The sequence below is a fragment of the Pinus tabuliformis genome, chromosome X, assembly GCF_031772625.1.
Source record: "Pinus tabuliformis cultivar Carrire ecotype Pingquan chromosome X, CPIR1, whole genome shotgun sequence".
In the NCBI taxonomy this organism is placed as follows: Eukaryota; Viridiplantae; Streptophyta; class Pinopsida; order Pinales; family Pinaceae; genus Pinus; species Pinus tabuliformis.
In genome coordinates, this window is record NC_142308.1 from 1,169,627,790 (window position 1) to 1,169,650,620 (window position 22,831).

The 22,831-nt window shown below is 36.9% G+C and overlaps 1 protein-coding gene across 1 annotated transcript; it reads right to left on the reverse strand.

The window, feature by feature from the left end:
* Positions 1 to 11,330: 11,330 nt before the first annotated feature.
* On the reverse strand, positions 11,331 to 15,497 carry LOC149144076 (uncharacterized). Its single transcript, XM_089448551.1, has 2 exons — positions 12,283 to 15,497; positions 11,331 to 12,002 (listed from the first exon to the last, which is right to left on the reverse strand). The coding sequence occupies exons 1-2, from the start codon at positions 15,380 to 15,382 to the stop codon at positions 11,632 to 11,634; spliced, it is 3,471 nt and encodes a 1,156-aa protein (XP_089304677.1). The 5' UTR covers positions 15,383 to 15,497; the 3' UTR covers positions 11,331 to 11,631.
* Between the last annotated feature and the right edge of the window lie 7,334 nt (positions 15,498 to 22,831).

The following is a 22,831-nucleotide window of genomic DNA, read 5'->3' on the forward strand; positions in this document are numbered from 1 at the left end:
TGTGGGACCTCCTCCCTTGGGGACCCTTGGCCTGGTATTCCTTCCCAGTGTCATTTCAATAGTAGCTTGACTTCCGAGGGTTTTTTTCCTTTCTGATTCTTCTTCCCTAGCTTCCTTGTTTGATCTCCTTCCGGCTCGCTTGGATGGCCTTTCAAAGGTCTCATCATCCGAGGAGCCAGCATTTTCTGTCTTCTTCTTCTTCTGTTTAATTATATCTGCATATGAAGGAGAAGAGTTATTACTTGGGTTCGGATTTGATGTGTTACCTGGAGCTTGGAAGTCGCTGTCGTTGAGCTGGGGTGGATCTTCTTGTTCTTTCTCCAGAGGCTCTGAGGGTGGTGTGAGAGATTCGAAGGGGTTTTTGTCCTCCACTGCACTGGTGACTTCCTTGTTCCCGGCATTTTGATGACTTTCAGTTTCTTGTCCTGATTTATTCCCTGTCTCCTTGCCTTTGTTTTTGTTGTTCTGCCTGTTGTTTGTTGCTTTCTTTACTTGCTTCCATTGCTCTCCTTTTTCTCTCTCTGTAGTTTCCTCGTTTTTCTTCTTACAATATCTTGCAAAGTGTCCGTATTCGTGGCAATATCGGCATTTGAATGGAAGCTGCTCGTAGTCTAGTTCTTGGATATGCGTCCAGTCCGCCACCGAGAGCTTAATGGCTTCAGGAAGCCCGATTTCTAGATCGACCTCTACGCAGATTCTCGCACAGGAGTATTGATCCTTCCTTGGCGCCTGGTCTATATATGTTATGAAACCAGCTCAAAAAAAGATAGAAAAGATAGATCAACGCCTTAAAATTTAGCCTCTTCGAGGGGGAAACTTCCTTTACATTACATAAATGAACAATTCTTGGATGATTCAAATGACAAAACCTCCTTTCTATATATAGGAGTCTAAGGAGTCACAATATAATCCAGCCGACCTAACAATAATAATATAAAGCCACAAAAATAACAATAGAGGGATTCTATGGGGCACAGAAATAACAATATGGGGGTAATAGGGGCACAACAATATAAATAAGGGGTATAACTACAATAGTAATGGGGTAATCACTAGTATTATAGGGACCCAACATGCCCCTCTCCTTCAAAAAAGTGTTGTCCTCAACGCTTGAGTAGTTCTGGATACTTCTGCATAAAATTCTCATCCTCCCATGTGGAATCTTCAGCGGATAAGTTCTTCCACTTGATAAGATACTCTGAAATTGATCGATTTCGTAGCTGTCGAGTTCTTGTTTCTGTGACTGCTTCCGGTTCCAATATAATTTTTCCTTCCTCGTCAAGTTCTGGCAATATTGTTTGAACTGGGAGCTTGTCGCCTATAACCTTCTTTAAACATGAAACATGGAAAACTGGGTGCAATCGAGAAGCTGCAGGAAGCTCCAATTTGTATGCCATAGTACCAATCTTTTGCAACACCTTGTACGGACCATAATACTTTGGTGATAATTTATTATCCTTCTTAGCTTGCTTTAGGGACATTTGCTTATATGGTTGTAGCCGTAGGAATACCCAATCACCTACATCAAAACTTCTTTCACTGCGATGTTGATCTGCCTGTTGTTTCATTCTATTTTGTGCCAACACGAGGTTATCCTTTAAGAGTTGGAGGACTTGTTGTTGATGTTCGATGTGATGTTCCACTGCCTGAACCTTAGAATTTTCTCTTAAATATGATGTGATGGATGGTGGTTGATACCCATAAAGTGCCATAAATGGGGTCATTTTTGTTGCTGTATGGAAGGAAGTGTTATACCACCATTCAGCCAGAGGCAACCATTTGACCCATTGTGTCTGTTTATCAGATACAAAGCAACGAAGATATCCTTCCAAACATTTGTTTACTATCTCAGTTTGCCCATCAGATTGAGGATGATAAGATGAGCTATGAGCTAACTGAGTACCAAGACAAGAAAATAATTCTGTCCAAAAATTTCCAGTGAAAATGGGATCTCTGTCACTTACAATAATCTTTGGGTTTCCATGTAGCTTTTGAATTGTTTCCATAAATGCAGTAGAAACTGTACTGGCTTTAAATGGATGTGATAATGCACAAAAGTGTGCATACTTGGTAAGTCTGTCAACTACCACCATGATGACACTCTTTCCCTCAGACTTGGGTAAACCTGTGATAAAATCCATTGAAACCTCCTCCCAACGTTGGCTTGGAATGGATAAAGGTTGTAATAGACCCGGTGTCTTAATTGTTTCAACTTTATTTTGTTGGCAAACCAAACATTCCGCCACAAACTTTTGAATATCTGATTTAAGGCCATCCCAAAAAAATTCCTTCTTAACCCTGTGGTAAGTTTTTAAAAATCCTGAGTGCCCTCCTAAGGGAGAAGTGTGCAATTCCATAAGAATCTTTTGTTTTAGCTGGGAATTCTTACAGAGGTATAAGCGATCTTTGTACCATAACGAATCATTTTTCCAGCTAAATGTATCAGACGTACTGGAATCTTGTTGTAGCTTTCGAATAAGTGCCCACACTTCTTCGTCATTCTTCCATTCCTCCCTTGCTTCGTTTATCCAATCTGGTTGGATAATAGAAATGGCGCACAACAATGCTTCCACATCCTCATCCTTTCTTGAGAGTGCATCTGCCACCACATTTTGCTTCCCTTTTTTGTAGATGATTTCAAAGTCATAACCCAACATCTTTGTGACCCACTTTTGTTGCTCTTCAGAGGATAATCTTTGTTCTAAAAAGTATTTAAGGCTATCATGATCCGTTTTTACCTTGAAGTGTCTTCCCATTAGGTAGGGTCGCCATTTCTTAAGTGCATGGAGTATTGCCAACATTTCCTTCTCATAAATAGCTTTGCTTAAAAACTTTCCCTTGATTGGACGACTTTCAAAAGCAATGGGTCTTTCATCTTGCATTAGAACAACACCAATTCCATTTCCTGAAGCATCACATTCCACAATAAAGGTTTTTGTGAAGTCCGGTGTAGCTAAGACCGGTGCTTGGCACATTGCCTCTTTAAGATGTTCAAAGGCCTTTGTTGCTTCCGGAGTCCATGAAAATGCATCTTTCTTCAATAATGTTGTTAGAGGTGCTGCTATTCTCCCATAATTCTTAACAAACTTGCGATAATACCCTGTCAACCCAAGAAATCCTCGCAGATGCTTTATGGATGTGGGGATTTTCCATTCCTTAATGGCTTTAATTTTGCTAGGGTCTACCTTAACTCCTTCATGAGATACAATATGACCCAAATATTCCACCTCCTGGACTCCAAAGAAACATTTGGATCTTTTTGCATATAATTGTTTCTCCTCCAATAGTTGTAGCACCTTGTCAACATGTTCAACATGATCCTTCCAAGACTTGCTGTAGATTAGTATATCATCAAAAAATACTAACACAAATTTTCTAAGGAATGGTTTGAAAATTGAATTCATCAAACCTTGAAATGTTGAAGGTGCATTGGTAAGGCCAAAAGGCATGACCAAAAATTCATAATGACCCTCATGAGTTCTAAATGTCGTTTTCGGAATGTCTTCAATCTTCATTCTGATTTGATGATATCCCGAACGAAGATCCAACTTGGTGAAGTAAATTGATCCATGCAATTCATCCAGTAATTCATCAATGACAGGAATGGGGAACTTATCTTTAATAGTGAGCTTGTTGAGCTCCCTATAATCCGGACACATGCGCCATGATCCATCCTTCTTGTGCACCAATACTACTGGAGCAGAGAAAGAACTTTGACTCGGTTGAATTATACCAGCCTCTAGCATTTCTGCAACCATACGTTCAATTTCACTTTTTTGGACATAGGGATATCTGTACGGCCTGATGTTTGGAGGAACACTTCCTGGAATCAGATGAATAGCATGATCATGATCACGCATAGGTGGGAGACCTTTGGGAGTCTCAAATACCTTGGAATGATTGTCCAGGACTTTTTGGAGATCTGGAGAAATAGATGATTCCAATGTGGAAACATCTAGCGAACATAATTGTGCAATTACACCTCTTTGCTCCTTTTTTAGAAGCTTTGTCATACCATTAGAGCTGATTATCTTTCCTGGTTTCCCTGCAATACCCCTTAATTCAACTTCCTTTCCTTCCGTAGAAAATTTGATGAAAAGTTCTTGAAAATTAAAAGCTATTGTACCCAAGGATTGTAGCCATTGGACTCCTAGTACAACATCAGCACCTCCCATTGGAATGGAAAGCATTGGGCTAGTCAATACATATTCTCCCATGGATAGCTTGATATTATGGCACTTTCCAGAGCAATTTATTGTTCCTCCATTTGCAATCATCACTTGACACTCTGGTGCTGGATATAGGAAGCAATTCAATTCTTTTGCTACCCTACAATGAATAAAATTGTGGGTGCTTCCTGAATCAATCAACACTATTACCTTTTTCTTCTTGATTTGTCCTTCTATCTTGATGGTTTGAGGAGTGGTAATTCCCGCCAATGCATTACAAGATATGGTCGGATTTATTTGTTCTTCATCTAGGCTTTGTTCCTGGAGTATATCTTCTTCTTTTGACCTTTCTTGCTCCTTTTCTTCTTCCTCTTCACAATCTATGTAGAATAATTTCTTCTCAGCACACTTATGACCTTTAGTGTATTTGCTATCACAACTGTAACAAAGCCCTTTTGCTCTTTTTTCTTCCAATTGTTGTGGTGTCAACCTTATAGGTTGTGGAAGACTAGGGGCAACAACACTTCCGTCTTTATAGTTGTGAGTGGTATGCTTCCTGGTTGCCATAATTTTGCTTTCCATTTTTCTTGCTAACCTGAATGCCTTCTCTAATGAATCAGGTTCCCAAAGGCGAACATCATGTTGGATATTATCCTTTAAAGACCCTATGAACACATCAATCCTATGCTCCTCTGGAATATCTTTTACCCTTATGTTCAATTTTTGGAACTCCTCAATGTGCTCCATTATTGAACCCTTTTGTTTGAGACTTATCAATTGGCTAAAAAAAGTGTTGCTTTTTGTATCTTCATAATGTGCTATCAATTCTTCCGTAAAAATTGCCCAAGTGATAAATTGTTTACGAGAGCAAAGCCATTGATACCATACAAACTGATTTGGTTCCAAATATACAGTTGCCATACGTACCTTTTGTGTGTTTTGCACATTATTGAGATCGAAGAATTGCTCCATCTGTAATATCCATGTGGCGGGATCCTTGCCATCAAACTTCCTCATATCGATTTTTGGAATATGGTGAGTCTTCAATCCAACATTAGCGTCTATGAAATCATGATTAACTTTGGAACTTGGTCGTATACGTTCCTTTCTGAGCACTGAATCGAAAGATTCGTGTTCTTTAAGATTATGCATTTCTTTTGTTCTCATCATGACTTTCCTTTAGTACCCTTTCACCCTTAGGGACCATTTCTTGTAGACACTTATTCATATTTATCTTCAATTCGTCCATGTCTGTCTTCAAATCTATCTTCAAATCATCCATCTTAGCTTCCACGTCAATCATCTTAGCTTCTACGCCTTTCTTTAAACAGTCCATATTAGCTTCTATACCTTTCTTTAAACCATCCATCTTAGCTTCTACATCTTTCTTTAAACCATCCATCTTAGATTATGTTCCTTTTTGTGCAAGGGACAGTTGTTGCACTTGGTCTTGTAATTTTGATATATCATGTTGCATTTCTTCCTCTTCTTCATGAGTCATGCTAGAGCTTTCAGGTTCCTTACTAGGTGTTTGCATTTTCTTTCCTCGGGGCATCAGTTACCGATAATAATGCTCTACTATGCCCTTTGAATTCCTTCAAAATAAATTTTCAAACCAAGCTTAAGCAAAAATTTAAGAAAATCTACACACCTTTTTTCACTTTGTAGGAGCTCGATATTGCCTCTGATGTATCTCTGTACTTTCCAATCATCTAGTTCTGAATTTGTGAGCTGTAGTAGCCCTCTATGTCCTCTTTCCAATGCCACAAGTCTGACCCAAATTGGATTCTCCAAGGAAGAGTTATGTGAAATCTCCCACAGTGACTTGCTTATAGACTAGTTCAGTAGAGCGAACTTGTACGACGTGCCACGAGTCACTGTTTTGACCTTTGGATCTGAAACATGCATACAAGAAACTACAGTCCGTCCTCTTTCTGTACCTTCTTACGAAATTTCAATCCGATCCCCAGAGAAAAAGTTATGACGATTTTCCCCAGGTCACCTGTTTTGAATGTAATTCAGGAGTCTGCAAAAAGACCAACTTCCTCAGATCATATCTCCGCAAATATCGCGCAAAAAGCTCTGAAATTCGCACCCAAGGTTCAGCGCGATTTCTTCTCAAATGGGTTTTTTTTGCGACTTCTGAAACGTCACAGAAAAAAGTTATAGCGAAAATGCCACGATGACCTGTTTGGAGCAGCGAAACCCTAGAATCCAAAGCTCTGATACCAAATGTTATGAAACCAGCTCAAGAAAAGATAGAAAAGATAGATCAACGCCTTAGAATTCAGCCTCTTCGAGGGGGCAACCTCCTTTACATTACATAAATGAACAATTCTTGGATGATTCAAATGACAAAACCTCCTTTCTATATATAGGAGTCTAAGGAGTCACAATATAATCCAGCCGACCTAACAATAATAATATAAAGCCACAAAAATAACAATAGAGGGATTCTATGGGGCACAGAAATAACAACATGGGGGTAATAGGGGCACAACAATATAAATAAGGGGTATAACTACAATAGTAATGGGGTAATCACTAGTATTATAGGGACCCAACAATATATTTGCTGAGAGCATTTCCGATGGATTGCAGCGAGTTCTGGCTCCAGCAGTGGAGGGGGAGGTGAGGAAGGCGCACCCAGACTGGCACTGCCGTGGGCACATCTTGAGTTGGGTCAAAGTCGGGGGACCATTTATTCAAATACAGTCCTTGAGGGCCCATAAAATATGGCCCATTTCTGAAAATCAGGCTTCTATCTTCTGCATTTTCGAACACGAACACAAAAAAACCCTTGCCCACGAAATAACTTTTTATTCCTTCTTTGACCAGGGGGATCCAGTTGCGCTTTACCCAATCTTCAACAGCTTTCGGGGAGGGCCATAACCCTGTAAACTGACCAATTAGTCCTCTTTCGGCGAGATTCAGTGTTGATCTGCAAGTGTCTTCCACCGGCAAAGACACCGTTGGAATACTTCCCAGTTTTTTGACGAACTTGAGCTGAGGTCCGGAAGGCTGACGTTTTCCTGAGGCTGCAACAAGAGACCTGAATGCTTCCAGTTCAGGAGGTGGTGGTGGGGAGTCTTCGGAGCCATCGCCATGTTCCATGTCGAATGAGGTCGCCCTCAAGGAGGAAAACAGCCCGTGTTAGGCCGTAAACGGAGCCCCCATGCGAGGGCGCTGCAGCTTTCAGCAGATCCGCAGGCCACTGCCAACCAGCGCCGCGCGGAATAGGTTAATCACCGCCACTGTTACCTGATACGAGCCCTAGAGGAGTTGCAGAGCTTAAAATTTACACTAAGAACTAAAATTTCACTCTCGTGTTTGTGTAATATTTTCATGTCATTGTGTTACATGGATAAACCAGTTCGTACCTAGCCTTACCAAGTTCTCAACAAAGATAAATTAGATAGATAACTTGGGATTAAAATATTTTAAAGTTAACTTGTTTTTTAAAATAAATTTGTAATTATGAAAATTTATTAAATTGATTTTTTACAAAAAAAAAATATATATATATATATATATATATATATATATATATATATATATATAATCAACTTAAAAAATATTAAATTGTTATCGTATTTATTGGAAAATCACCTACCATGATTTATTATATTTCAAACTTCAAAAATCTTTAATAACAAAACTACAATGTTATGAAATATATAGTAATGTTACAATTAATTGTATAACAATGTTGTTTAGATGGTTTCATTTTGTAAGGTCATTTAAAGTTCAAAATTTATGATAATTGTAGTAGACATTAATAAAAATCTACTTTTATTATGGATTGGATGATTCTGAGGGTTTGATGATTTAGATGTTTTTCAATCATAACTTTTTTTTAGATTAAAAACCAGTCTTGTAAATTACAAATAACTAGCTTAAAAAAAACATAAAAAAAACAAAATTAAATTTAAAATTGTGTAACTATATTACTATTGAAAAAAAGAAATATATAAACATTAATATAACCACATTCATATCATTTATCTACAAAATCTAAATGTTATAAATTATTTTTAACATGCAACTATATTACAAATGAATAATAAAACAAATAAACACCAATACACATTAACATTCATTTGAATAATTTCTAAATAAAATTAAATAAAATAAAAAAGAAAAGGAAAAAAAACAAACACACATAATTTATAAAATTCCAAGATGTAAGACTTTCATATAGAAAATGATTAATCTTTTAACAATTACATAATTTTTTATAATATTTCAAAATTGTTAATGGATTAATAGAAATATAAAATTATTCACTTAATCTCAATAGAATTATATCATAATTCCCTTGATCGGGGTGCGAGGTGACCTCATTGGGATCGATGCCATGATTAATGCGATGAAAGGAAAGGATGGAGGTTGGCCTCATTCCAACCCTCACACACTCGATTTGTATAGCAAGGTGGCATTGCACATGCAACTCATTTATGGCATAGGGGAAGGTGGAAGGGTCACCTCTGCATTCGGTTTTATGAAGGTAATTCTCCAGTATCAAACCACAGTTTTCTTGTTCTGAGAGAGGATATGGTTACAGGGTTCTCGGAAAACTGATGACTGAATGTGAAGGAGCTCCAAGTGGTCTGCCACCCTGGTGTAGACGACTCCCTTCCTTCAATGGTTTACATCAGTGGGTATGTTACTTTTCTAGGTATCCCTTATATCCCTTCCCATGCACGCTCAATTTCTTTGTTTTATCATCAGGAGAGTGCTTATAATTCGATGCCTAGAGTCAAGTGGAAACTCATCCTCGAATACTAGAAGGAAAAAGTTGGTTTTCATGATGGATTTTCTAAATACTACACTATTGTTTCTGTTTATTTTGGAATATTTCTATCTCGCATGGGGATGTATTTGAGTTTTCTAGTATGAAATTCAATATATATCTCATGCATGGATGACTTTGTTTATTGCCTTGACTGTTCAATGTTTTTGCTAGTTGATAAGAATCAGGATTTCCTGGGTATGTTTCCTCCTAATTTGTTTCTATATCCTTCCCTGAGATGACTTGGGGAGCCTTGGGTTGTTGTCTCCAGACTCCTGGGACAAAACCAAATCATTTACCAAGGAAAATGTTGGGTATATATCCCTTGTACTCACTGTTATTTGAATTTATGTCATGGTATCCTTACAAGTTTATTTATACAGTGTGAGTATCGGGACCTTAAGTTTGTAACATGCCACGAGATCGAAGTTTTAGCGTCCTGTTCCAAGGTCCGTTATCTTCGCGGTGCCAGTTTAAGTAGTAATATGGCTCACCCCTCCTTTGTCAAAGGCTCCCCGGTTGGTCAAGGTTGTGGGTGTGGTAGAAAATCGGGGCCGAGCTGCGGAGGTAGCCAACCCCTGCCTTGCCAAGCAAGGGGTAGGGGCTGCAAAGCCACTTCGCGACTCATCCGAGATGTAGCTCAAGCATTTCAGACGGGTACTCCAATGCATGTTCATTATTTAATTTCGAGGTGGGAAGCAGAGTTAAACCATCAGGCAGCAGACACAAAAATTGATTTGGAAGAATGACAGGACTTGGTGCTAGACCCGAGTCACTCTAGAGGAAGGTCCTCCCAATATAAACAGATAATCTATCTTTATTGGTTAATGAAGAATATAGTAGCCAAAGCTTTGGCTAACCCTCCTTTTGATTCTTCCAAGATTGATCATGGACTCCTTTTGATTCAATTCCGGATCTGGCAACAGAATGCCCACCTCAGTCACATTGAGAAACATACTATGTGTCTCCCTCAAACAAAATTACCTGGTTCTAGTGCGAAGGATCTAACTCTAGTGGATTCATCTGATGACTAGTAGCTTGTTTGGATCAATTTTGGCTTTTTAATTTTGTCATATGAAGTATTTGCATATTATGCTATCCGATTTTAGTTATTTAGAATGTAAAAGGTTTAAAGATACTGAAACATATATAGCTTCTTTAGACAGTCTTAAACTTCTCTGTTTTTGGATGACTTATAATGTAGTTAGGTGGCCAACAAATCTAATTTCCCATTGGGTAGGTTGAGGCCATCTAACCACTTGATTTCTGGTTATAACCTATCTTTTTTTGAAGAAAATTAATGAAAAGATCCTACCAAGCTTAAAAAAAATATAAATATATTATAATTATAAAAAATAAAAATAATATATTTTTATGTTTGAAATAGTTTACAATTTAATATTTAATAATTTTGGATTAAATATAAAATAATATACTTTAAAATAATGATTTTGGATTAAATATAAAATAATATACTTTAAAAATAATTAAAAAACATTTATAGTAACTTTTTAAATGCCAACAAATTTTTCAATATATGTAATACATATTTTGATTAATCTTTTACAAAGGATTCACAATAATGCAAATGCTCAAACGATTATTTAAGCAAATTGTTAAATTGAAAAAAAAAAACGAAGGAAATTGAGTTAACATAATAAAAAGAAGTGGTAAAACTATTGGAATGGAACTTAGATTTTTTAATAAATTACTACAAACACTGCCATATCATTTGTAATATCAAAAATATAAATAATCATTACTTTCACTTATTTTAATGTATTGAAAAGATAAATAGTTATTTTAAAATTGTTAAATCCAAAAACCTTAACACATTACATTATATATATCTTGATTTAATTTTAATAAATTTTTAAACATTACATTCAAAAAATGACAATATCAATATATCCCAATTTGACTTTATTAAATGAATATTCATTTTTTAATCCATAAAATATGGTTTCAAGTTCATTTTCATAATGGTGTTATAATATTTTAATATATATTTTTTAATTAATAGAAAATCAAATCCCTAACTGGTACCAATGCATATGAACAATAACCCATAAACCTGTAAACAGCTCAAATGCACCATCATCAATGTGTAGTCACTCAGCTAAAAATCTACAAGGTTGTCGCCCTAATGATCTACTCAGCCCATATGTTTACCTCTCGCCCTCATGATCTAGTCAACATTCTATCTTTGAAGTGATAGGGTTCTTTCTCACAACTTTACACCTTTACAAAGTTACGGAATAAAAAACTTCACACATTTTTAGGGTTCTGAAAATAGAAACCATCACTTCCATATTTAAAAATGACATACCTCAATCAAGCTTCGAGTACAATCCTTCCAATGCAAGATTTTAATCCATAAAAGTGTATTGTCATTATTATAAACTACAGTCCAGTCCATGTACTTTCATTTCATCTGTCAGACGAGTCAATCACCTTACATTGCCAAGCAGGCTGTAATTCTTTGACATTTGAACCAGAGTTATCAAGAGTTGACATTACATTGCCAAGCACGCCGTAATTCTTTGACATTTTAGCAACAGTGATCAAGAGTTGACATCTATCCTCGAAAGGAAAAAATAATATTACAACTGGTCCATCCATTATTTCTAAATTCAAAGCAAGATTAAGAACAACTCACATCCAGAAATCTTAATAAATATCTTCGTCATGAATGCGATTTTCTTTGATCTTCAACAGCCAGGGCAGCACTTGGTTCATGCTTGGACGATTCTCTGGTGTTGATTTGGTACACAGCAACGATATCTTCAATAAACTTGTCATCTTCTCCTCTTGCTCTTCAGACACATTCTGTAACAGGAGAGGATCAATTACACTAATTAAGCTCTTGCAGTCCTTGAAAACATTTTCTATCCATTCTGGCAAACTGTTGCCTTTTTGGTCAGAAGCAGAATACGAGCTAGGAAAACTGGTGGGCCTTTTCCTCGTCAATAATTCCATGAGGATTATGCCAAAGCTGAACACATCTGCGCTGGGAGTCACTCTCGCCATATATGCAAACTCTGCAATTGCACACAATGCATCTTGTTCACATTGATTGTTGCGTAATTTAAATATTTACATGTTTATGATATAAACCAATGAGTATTTTTAATTTGATGGTGGATTTTTGGAATATTTCAAAATAGAAATAAGTAAGTTCTATTTGGGCATTTAACTGGATTGTGAATTGTAGAAATATTTCGAAACCGAGATCCATTCCAGAATATTTCAAAAATCCACATAAGTTCAGAGTAAACGAAAAACATATGATGCTAAAGTTAAATGATAGGTTAATCTTGCCAGGTGCGACGTAGCCGATGGTCCCAAGTTGAAAAGCAGACAACGTCCCTTGGCTTGCTTCCTGCTGGAGATGGATCCCAAGCATTCTAGCAGTACCAAAGTCGCTCACGTGAGCTTCAAAATCTTCGTCCAGGAGAATGTTTGCAGGCTTCAGATCACAGTGGACGATGGGGAAATCGTAATTCTCGTGTAAGTAAACCAATGCCTGAGCTATTGATATGCTGATACTTAGACGCTTTGATAAATCCAACTGAGCTGAATGCCCCTCCCCTGCATCCACGCTATGCAGAACTGCATCTAGATTTCCATTTGGCATTAACTCCATTACTAAAGCCTTTAACCTGTTATCCCACGCATACCCGACCACTTTTACCAGATTTCGATGCCTGATACGAGCCATGGTATACAGCTCTCTCTTAAAACACTGATCCAGTTCCTTGGAATTTTCCATTTTCAATGTTTTCACAGCCACCACTTTGCCATTTCTCAGTACACCTCGGTACACAGTGCTGATAGTGCTGCTTCCGATTATATTACCAGCACTGAATGACTCGGTGGCCATCTCCAAATCCCTTTTTGTAAATCTCTGGATCAATGGCTCTCCAGGCATGCTGATCGACAGTCCCTCAGAATTGATATTATTTTTTCTTCTGCCCCTGTAACAAAGAATAAATGCAATGCAAAACAGTAAAGAGATTATTGCACTGACAATAACTGAAATAACCACAACTGTGATGGTATGCCGTCGACGATGCTGGGAATGCAGCACTCCGAAACTGGAGGAATTGAAACTTTTCAAGATGCCAACTGGAGGAACAGGGCCTTCGAGTTCATTGCCAGAAAGATTGAGGGTTATGAGGCTTGTTAAATTCCCCAACTCCACCGGTATTTTTCCAGAGAGCATATTTGAAGATAAATCCAGACTTCTTAATAACTTAAGTTCGCCTAATTCCGCGGGTATCTCTCCTTGTAAGTGATTATTTGACAGATTTAGAAATTGCTCCAAGTTCTGCAGACGCGACAGAGCCACAGGGATCTGACCTTGCAGAGTATTTCCCGACAGATCGAGTCCCTGAAGACCAACGCATCCGGCAATAGAAGAGGGGATTGCTCCCGAGAGATTATTGTTAGACAAATCCACGAACTGCACCATTTGCATTCCTCCCAGCTCAGATGGTATTGAACCACTTAATAGATTATTAGATAAATTGAAATTTATCTGCAATCCCCTTAAACTAGCCACAGATCTGGGTATGGAACCTGTAAGCTTGTTATAAGAAATGTCCAGATTCTGGAGTCTAATGCACTTTCTGAGGCTCTCCGGGATAGGACCACTGAACAAATTGCCAGACAAGCTGAGCAAATTCAGCCATTCAAGATTTGATATTGCCTCTGGAATGGTACCTGAGAATTGATTCCAGTCAAGTTTGAGCTCTGCAAGCTCTCTGCATCCAGTTATCTCGTTTGGAATTCTTCCAGTCAAGTAATTTCTGTCCAAGAACAGTCGTTGAAGGTGAGTGAGGACACCCAGTGAAGGAGGAAAGGGGCCACTGAAACGATTGCTTCCGAGGTCCAGAGAATACAAATTTCTAAGACTGCCAAGCTCGATTGGAACTGTCCCTGTATAAGAATTATGATATAGTGAAAGCAGCTCCAATTTTTTGAGCTCGCTGATTCCTTTCATGGAGCCGCTGAAGTTATTTCTGGAAATGTCAAGCTTTCGAAGGAGTGAACAGTTATACAACGTAGCTGGAACCTCTCCAGACAAGAGATTATTACCGAGTGACAGAAAATTAAGCATGCTCAACTTGCCAATTTCTGTGGGAATTTGTCCTGTCAATTGATTGTTAGTTACTGAAATGTTAACAAGGCTGGAACAATTGAAAAGGCTAGGAGGAATGGAACCAGAAAGTTGATTGGAAAAAATGGTAAGCTTTTCTAATCTAGAGAGCAACCCTAGACTCTGGGGAATAGGTCCCGCCAGCTGATTATTGTAGAGAGCCAGAGTCGTAACATTAGAACAGCGGCCTAAACTGGGAGGAATCCTTCCCGTTAATTTGTTAACGTGCAAGTGTAGAATTTTCAAGGATGGGAGAGATCCAAGCTCAGCTGGTATGTAACCAGTTAGTTGGTTGTCTGAAAGATCGAGTCTAACCAGAGATTTACAGTGTGATAAAGCAGGGGGAATACCCCCAGATAAACCATTTGTATAAAGCAACAAGACTTCTAGTTTAGAAAGAGCCCCAATGTCTTCCGGAATGGTACCGGTCATCTTGTTTTTATGCAAAGCAATCTGTACAAGGTTTCTGCATGAGCTGAGAGTGGAAGGAATGGTGCCCGTTAAGGCATTGTCAAATAAATCCAGATACTGTAGACTTGTGACATTTCCTAGCTCGGGAGGGATGGAGCCTTCAAGGCGATTTACAGACAGATCCAAGGCTTCTAAGTCGGTACATTTTCCAAAGGAAGGAGGTATGCCTCCCGTGAGCTCATTAACATAAGCAACAAAAAGCTGTAATTTTACCAAATTCCCAATATTCACAGGGATTCTACCTGTAAGATTGTTGAATGAAAAACTTACAGCTGTCAGACTGGTGCAGTTGCAGATGCTGTCGGGAATGCTTCCCACCAAGAAATTGTTGGCGAGATCCAGAGACTGGAGGGGAAGTCCACCCAGAGTGTGAGGAATGGTACCCGTCAAAGAATTGTTAAAGAGCTCCAGATCGATAAGTTGGGAGCACAGAGCGAGCTGCGGAGGAATAGCGCCATGGAAGAAGTTGGACCTGAGGTCTAGTGAAGCCAAATAAGATATATTTGCAAGAAACGGAGAGATGACGCCTTGGATTTGTGTCTCTGGTAAGCTAATGGAGATAACGTTGTGGAGGGCATCGCAGGCCACACCGGACCAATTACAGTGATGAGCAGAAGCAGTCCAATCTGCTAAAGCATTCAAGTGGTCACTGGTGATTGATGCCTTGAATGCTATGAGACCTTGGAGATCAGCTTCGCTTCTATTTGTTGCAACATACATTGGCAATATTTCAAGAATCAGAGCGGAAAGGAGTAACAACACCATAAAAGGGGAGGCCGACGATCCCATTCTTGATTTGCAGAACTAAAGTACGAGTTTGAGAGAACACATATAGAGTGTATATATATGCAGAGAAAGTAAATATATCGGACGTTGCTCCAATTGGCAAGTGGGTTTGTCATGTCTAGATAAATACTGAGAATTTTGGGAAATCATTGACATATGATCAGGATTTTAGAGATTTTAACGCTGAACCATCACAATCAAGTGGCTGGATTCCAAGATAATGAGAGAGAAACAAAAGGCAACTTGTGTAAAGTGACCCAAAGTGGGTTGTTATGAATAGTGAAAATCTGAATCTGAAGAAGGGAGCAAAGCTGCCCATGAGTCAGGCCACTGAGGAGAGGATCAGATTCGTCTGCTACCAATGATAACATAAAGAAAGGTACCATGCCCACCAGTAACTATGGGCGTCCAGCAAGACCATCAAGACCTGTGGGTACCTGCACTAGGCGGCCCATGGAGAGCCGCCATTCATGACCTGCAAAGATATCGTCTGTCAGTAAGTGAAAGTTTGTTTTTATTCTCTGAGAAATCTAGTTTCATAATGGCTTCCTTCACACTGCTCGAGAAATATGATGCGTACTTGCTTCTCACAACATGATAATTTTGCAAGAGCTTTATATCAGCCATAGATTCCATAGTTAACCAATGGTTCTGTGTTTCTGATGGATTTGCATCTTACGTTGTAATTTTCAAATTGTTATGATTAATCACAGGATACATTCTACATATGAGTCAGGCCACTCAGGAGAGGATCAGATTCGTCTGCTACCAATGATAACATAAAGAAAGGTACCATGCCCACCAGTAACTATGGGCGTCCAGCAAGACCACCAAGACCTGTGGGTACCTGCACTAGGCGGCCCATGGAGAGCCGCCATTCATGACCAGCAAAGATATCGTCTGTCAGTAAGTGAAAGTTTGTTTTTATTCTCTGAGAAATCTAGTTTCAGAATGGCTTCCTTCACACTGCTCGAGAAATATGATGCGTACTTGCTTCTCACAAACATGATAATTTTGCAAGAGCTTTATATCAGCAATAGATTCCATAGTTAACCAATGGTTCTGTGTTTCTGATGGATTTGCATCTTACGTTGTAATTTTCAAATTGTTATGATTAATCACAGGATACATAATACATTTTGCATTTTATGTGTTAATTTTGTCTACACTTCATTCTACTTCATTATATTTGTACTAAAGTTTTGGAAGTTTTCACATTTTATCGATTGATTTTACTTTCATTCACTATTACAATGCTTTTAGGTATAATAATCTTTTAATCACATTGATGCATTAGGGTCATTTTGGTGCTCAGCTCTATTCACTATTACAATGTTTTAATTATAATAATTTGTTAATCACATTGATCCATTATGATCACTTTATGGTTTGCTTCATTGCACCAGAAGGTACACTAGCTAAAAATCATGTTTACATATTTTTCATAGTGAAAAGTTAGCAGGTATCTAGTCACATTTATCTATTATAACCATTTTGGTGCTTTGCTTCATTGCATTATAAAGTATATTTGCTAAAAATCATTTTTATATATTTTCTACAGCTTAAGGTTAGTGTGTATCTTGGTGTTAGATGCCATTTAATATGATCATAGATAGTGTACATGCCTAATTCCATAATTGTCATTGTAGGTACTTTTATTTGATTTGGCATTGATTAAAGTTAAAAACAATCTAGATAAGTTTTTAGAAGTATAAGGCATCATAAAGTACATTTGCTAAAAATCATTTTTATATATTTTTCACAGCTTAAGATTAGTATGTATCTTGGTGTTAGATGCCATTTAATATGATCATGGATAGTGTGCATGCCTAATTCCATAATTGTCATTGTAGGTACTTTTATTTGATCCATTGATTAAAGTTAAAAATAATCTTGATAAGTTTTTAGAAGTATAAGGCTAACCTAGTTCTCTATGTCAACATTTTAACATACTTAGAACAATGGAAAAAGGTTGATAACATTGGGTTATATCAATATTAATATGAACACTATTTATTTTATCACTGATTAATTTTTTGTAAATAATTTAAAAAAAACTATACTTAATTTTAAGAAGAATTTCAAGGAATTGTGCTCTTTGTTTTTCATGATACATTTATTTCACATGGACCAAGCTCATTTGGTGCTAGAAACCCTTTCAAAGAGAAAATTAATTGTAATGTTCTTTTGTTGAAAGAGAACTTTGATGCTAAGCCAAGGCAAATAACGAGTGGTTTAACATGCCTTAAATATTATGTAAAGTTGGCAATAATAATGTACAGAAAATAAAATTCATGACGATGGAGATTGACATATCGATAGTAGATAATATTTTTATGGAGGATGTTGGCCATTTTAAGAAGATGTTATCTACCACTTCAACTCTAAATTTGCAAGAGTAAATAGAATAGGTATAATATCCTTGTTTTGACCACTAAATTATCATGTACTAATAATGCATTATTTATAATGAGGTGAATCATGTGTCCAAAGTCTAGCCAGGTGTGTTGAATTATAATGACCTATAATTGAAAATATGCGGAATTCATTATAATCATTCGGTAGGGAACATGGGCACACTCTCACTAAGCATGCCCCTCAAAGAAAGTGCACCACCTTATGATAGTGTAATCCCCAAAAATCTATTAAAGTTTGTTACAATGGTTGCACCTTTTAGCCCTTAAACTAAGTGTGTTGCATTATTTATCTTTTCTTTCATCCTTTGAGCTACATGTATTTACATTATTTGTAAATTCTTCCATCATTTAAGTTATGTGCACTTAGTTTATTATTTCTTTTAGAGAATTTAAGTTTTAGTGGACCCTTTGTTATAAATAACATATTTGGCCACATGAATAAAGTTAGGCAATTTGTTTTGATCTCTTCTATTTATGGGTATTTACTATTTATTTCTAGGTTTATTATTAGATTAATTAGGGAACTTCTCTCTCTTTCTCTCTTATTCAGATCTCAAGCACAATCCACCTTATCATTTGGTATTAGAGTTGGAACTTGGGCTTTCTCCCTTTACACAAGATTTGGCTTCATTAAGGTTCATTCCCCCATCCAACAATTCTTGCATTAATCTTCTTATTGTGGCTCAATTCCAACAAAACATTATTCTTTTTAGTAGCATTTAGTAGTTTTGGTTCTCTTGGCCCAATGCCCACTCAACCTACTCAATTAAGCAATGTTTGGGTTTTCTTGGAGGCTATCATCCCAACCCACATACAAAAACTTGCAAATTGAACTCTTTTAGCTGTAAATCATCCCTATTTTCTCATCTTTATATACGACTAGGTTATTTTTGGTAGCCATTCCCTCACCCTAGCAATTGTCCCTTGCAGATTTACTTTTAGGTTATCTTCTAATACTCATCTACAACAAAATGTTAGGTTTTTTTTTGGGACAACCTCCCACCCTAAACACTTTCTTGACAGACAATGTCTTTAGCATTCTCCCTAGTTGTCTCCTTAGCCTAGTGTTTTCCTTATTTTTTAAAATTCATTTCTTCACTACAACAAATTGACACACCAACATCTCTCTCACATAATGGCCCTTGGTAGAGATCCCTCTCTATTTACCATGGCCTAGAAATTGGCTAATGTTGTCATAGAAGCATTGTGTTGACAACCTAGGGATCCCCCACTTGTCATCCAATGGGGTACTATAATTTTTTTGCCACAAATACATTAAAATTTTGCATTAGGGGAATTCTGAGGTCTAAAATGGGCCTTCTAAGGAAATAATAAAATAAGATTAGATTACATCATCAAAATTTAGAGAGGAAAAAATAAAAAAAACTACTTTTTCAACTCGTATTTCCAACTTATCTCCTAATGTGTTTACTCAAATTTCGAGCAGGAACACTCGTTGGATGCAGAATTTGATTCCTCATCCAAGGAGTATCCATGTTTCATATTTTCAATGGACCCTACTATACGAAAATTAGAAATACATGAAAAATGTGATTGCAATTACATTTTTTCATGTCTTTCTCATTTTCCATGTAGCAAAGTCCATTAAAAGTATGCAACATGGGTAATCTTTGGATGAGGAATTAAATTTTGCATCCAATGAGTACTCCCGCTTGAAATTTGAGTAAAACATTAGGGAGATGAGTTGAAAAATTGTTTTATCGTTTTATTATTTTTTAATCTTTTCACTTTTTTACTCCAAAAATGGTGAATCATCCCCCATGGATGACATCATCATCTTGAATCCTATTGGTTCTTATAAAGTTTATTTTGGTTTAACAATTTTCTTAGGAGGCCCATTTTAGACCTCAAAATTCCCCTAATGCATGGTGATATCTTGGACTATTGGATCCACACTCTAACTAGATATTGTCAAACTAGATTTGACATGACTACATAACAACTTACTTATTGCTAACAACAACTCAAAAGGACTTACCTAAGCATAGTGGAAATCTCAATCTCCTTCTTCAAAAATATGGCATTGAACTCAGAAGGAACAAGCCACCAATGGCACTTCAGGATGCATCACCGATAGAGATGATGTACACTAAACCTTAAGAAGGAATTTTTATCATCTAGGTTATTTTGTCAAATTTAATGCGCATGTGTTGTAGTTGTGCTAAGTTCTAGGTTAGAGTATACAATAGAAGATCAAGCTCTTCACTAAGTGTAGATATCAACTACAAAATAAGGACTCCAAAGAGGTACTTATCCTTAAATTTAATTTTGGTTTAAGGGTAAAATTTTGTAATGAAGTAGCATTGTTTGAGAATGTCTCCATAGACCAAGCCTTTATCTTCTCCCTTGTTATGAAATGAAAATTAGATAAGAACCCTCACTTCATTCTATTTAGTAATCCTAATCCTAACTCTACACCTTCTCCAAATCCTCATTCCCTTAAACAATGTATCCTATTGACCCCAACAATCTAGACCCCCCTCTCTTCTTGTCGCACACATTGATGCCATTATTGTAAGAATCTAAACCATATTGCTACAGAGTGTAAATTTCTATAGGAAAAAACCATATCTAAATCCCTATGCATGAAGGAGAAAACCTTGGATTATTTTGAGGCACACCAATTTCTCAACCCTTCTCATGATGTATCTTTGGAATTTAAACACCTCCAAATCATTAAGTTTATTCTATAGTATGTTAATATCTTTTCTCTACAAAGTCATATATTTGACCAAATTTTGATGTGTCAAGTGAAATTTATATTAAATTTCCCAAAACATGTTCATTTTGGGTCCTTTACAAAGAGTGGACTTGTTCGACATGTGACATATTAAATTTTTTAATATACTTTTGAAATTTTAACATGAAACACTCATTAGGGGAGCCTTGAAGTTGAAAATGGGTCTCCTAAGGAAAATAATAAAATAGTAGTTAAAACAATAAAATAAGAGACATGAATTTTTCAAGGGAAAGAAAGAAAGCTACTTTCTTTGTCTTGTATTTTTTACTTATCTTCTTATAGGTTTACTCAAATTTCATGTCTAAGGGCTCATTGGATGCATATTTAAATTTCACATCCAAAGATTACCCAATTATCTACTTTTGATAAACCTACATTGAGATATACTACAATACACATGTTTTCATGTATTTTTAGTATATCTCACTATGAGTCTATCAAAAGTAGGTAGAGTGGATACTTGTTGGATGCAAAATTTAACTATACATCCAATGAATCTCTACACTTGAAATTTGAGTAAAACATATAAGGAGATAAGTCAAAAGTATGGGAAAATACTTTTCTTTCTTTCCCCCAAAACTATTTTCCTTTATGGGGGAGGTAGAAATGGGAGGGCTTTTATTTATCCCCAATGGAAAAATTGCATCTCAATTTTCTTGGGGACTTGACCCAGGACTAGTAATCAAGTTAAGTATCTAGATTTATGGAAAGGATTGGAAATAGCTATTGATAAGGAAATTTCCAAACTACTAGTCATTGGAGATTCAATGCTAGTCATATGTCAATTGACCAAGGCGAAGAAGGAAATTTGTTTTGAGTCCTCTCCCCTAAATAAAAATTTACTAATCTCCACCTCCTAATTTTAACAATTGGACTTCTTCCATGTGTACAGGAAATTGAACTCAATTTCCTATGTGTTGGTTAAAAAAGGTGCCACCTTGGGCCAAGGCAGAATAGAATTGGACCATAAAATTAGCAAGTTCCCAATCCCTTAGCTATGTTGGGTATTCTATGATGAAATCAAGTCAGATGGGGAGTGGATCCTATCATTTCTCACCACTCTTTAAACATGTTTGTAATCCCTAGGAGTAATCATTTCTTAATTAAATTGTTCATCAAAGATAATTTCTATCAATATGGGATGTAGTTGGCCCCCTTTAGCATTTTCCTTTTCTCAGCTCATCTTTAGAAGTGGAAGGGCATCGAGATTTGGAAGCCCTTCCTTTTCTAACCACAGATCCACAAGACTCCTCCATGGTGTCCTAAAGCAATTTACAAGTGGCATGTGATATTAATTGTCTTCTTGGCTAGGCATATTGTTTATTTTGGTTTCTCTCAATGGGATTTGTTGTGGATATCCTCATCCACTAATTGTAGTTTATTGTGCAGCGCAATGGATTTAATTCAGTTGTCCTATGATATCCCTTCGAAGTCGATTCTCTATCCTAATGAGGTTTTGGAGATGGCTCTGTATTTTTTGTTGCAATTTGGTTTGTGGCAAGGTCTCGACCCTGTCTATATATTGAATCTATCATCCTATCAATTTATTCAAATGTCCCCTTTCCATACAGGTCCATAAGTGAGAAAAGTTGTCAACGAGGTGTTAAATAGTTGGGTGTTGGGTCCTTGTTTTAAGATGGTACATAATTCGGCTTCCCAGAGAATGTCTATGTCAACATAGTGCTTGACAATATTTTGGATGCAACTCAAGCATTGTTTGTTTCTTTACAAAAATTGGAGGATATGGTAGAAAGGAAGAGGTGCTCCTTTCAGCTCTTTTTGGAGGTAAAATTGTTAATACATCATACAAATATGGAGAATTCTCTTAAAATATTGTGGGATGAGGTCCATTCCCTTTGTTCTCACGTGCTTGCATTGGAGGTCTCTAGGAATGACATTATGTGGTAGGATTTGGGAGGGCTTATTTCTAGTGTCGTTATGGAAAGGAAGAGAAACCATCAATCGAGAGGGTCTGAAGCTATTGGTCAAGGTCATTGTTGAGGTTCATTGTTTGAGTTATTGGGTGGTGTTTTCCTGGGTGATGTTTGATGTTTCTCATTTCCTTATTCCATTATGATATTATTTAAATTTTGCTATATTCTTGGGTCTTTCTGTAAACTTTATAGTGGTCATGTATTCAATATAAGAAGGTTGTTAGGTCGCTATAATAATAATGTAGCCCCCTTATTGTTATTATTAGATTATCCCCCTTATTATTATTGTTGTGCCCATGCAATCCCCTATTTTTGTTGTTGTGCCTCATAGAAGCCCACT

Bases quoted from the DNA above. Each gene is read 5' to 3' on its own strand.
- LOC149144076 (XM_089448551.1), bottom strand. From the start codon at position 15,382: ATGGGATCGTCGGCCTCCCCTTTTATGGTGTTGTTACTCCTTTCCGCT. The intron at 12,003-12,282 runs GCAAGATTAACC...GTGCAATTGCAG, and splicing joins CATCGGCTACGTCGCACCTG to AGTTTGCATATATGGCGAGA.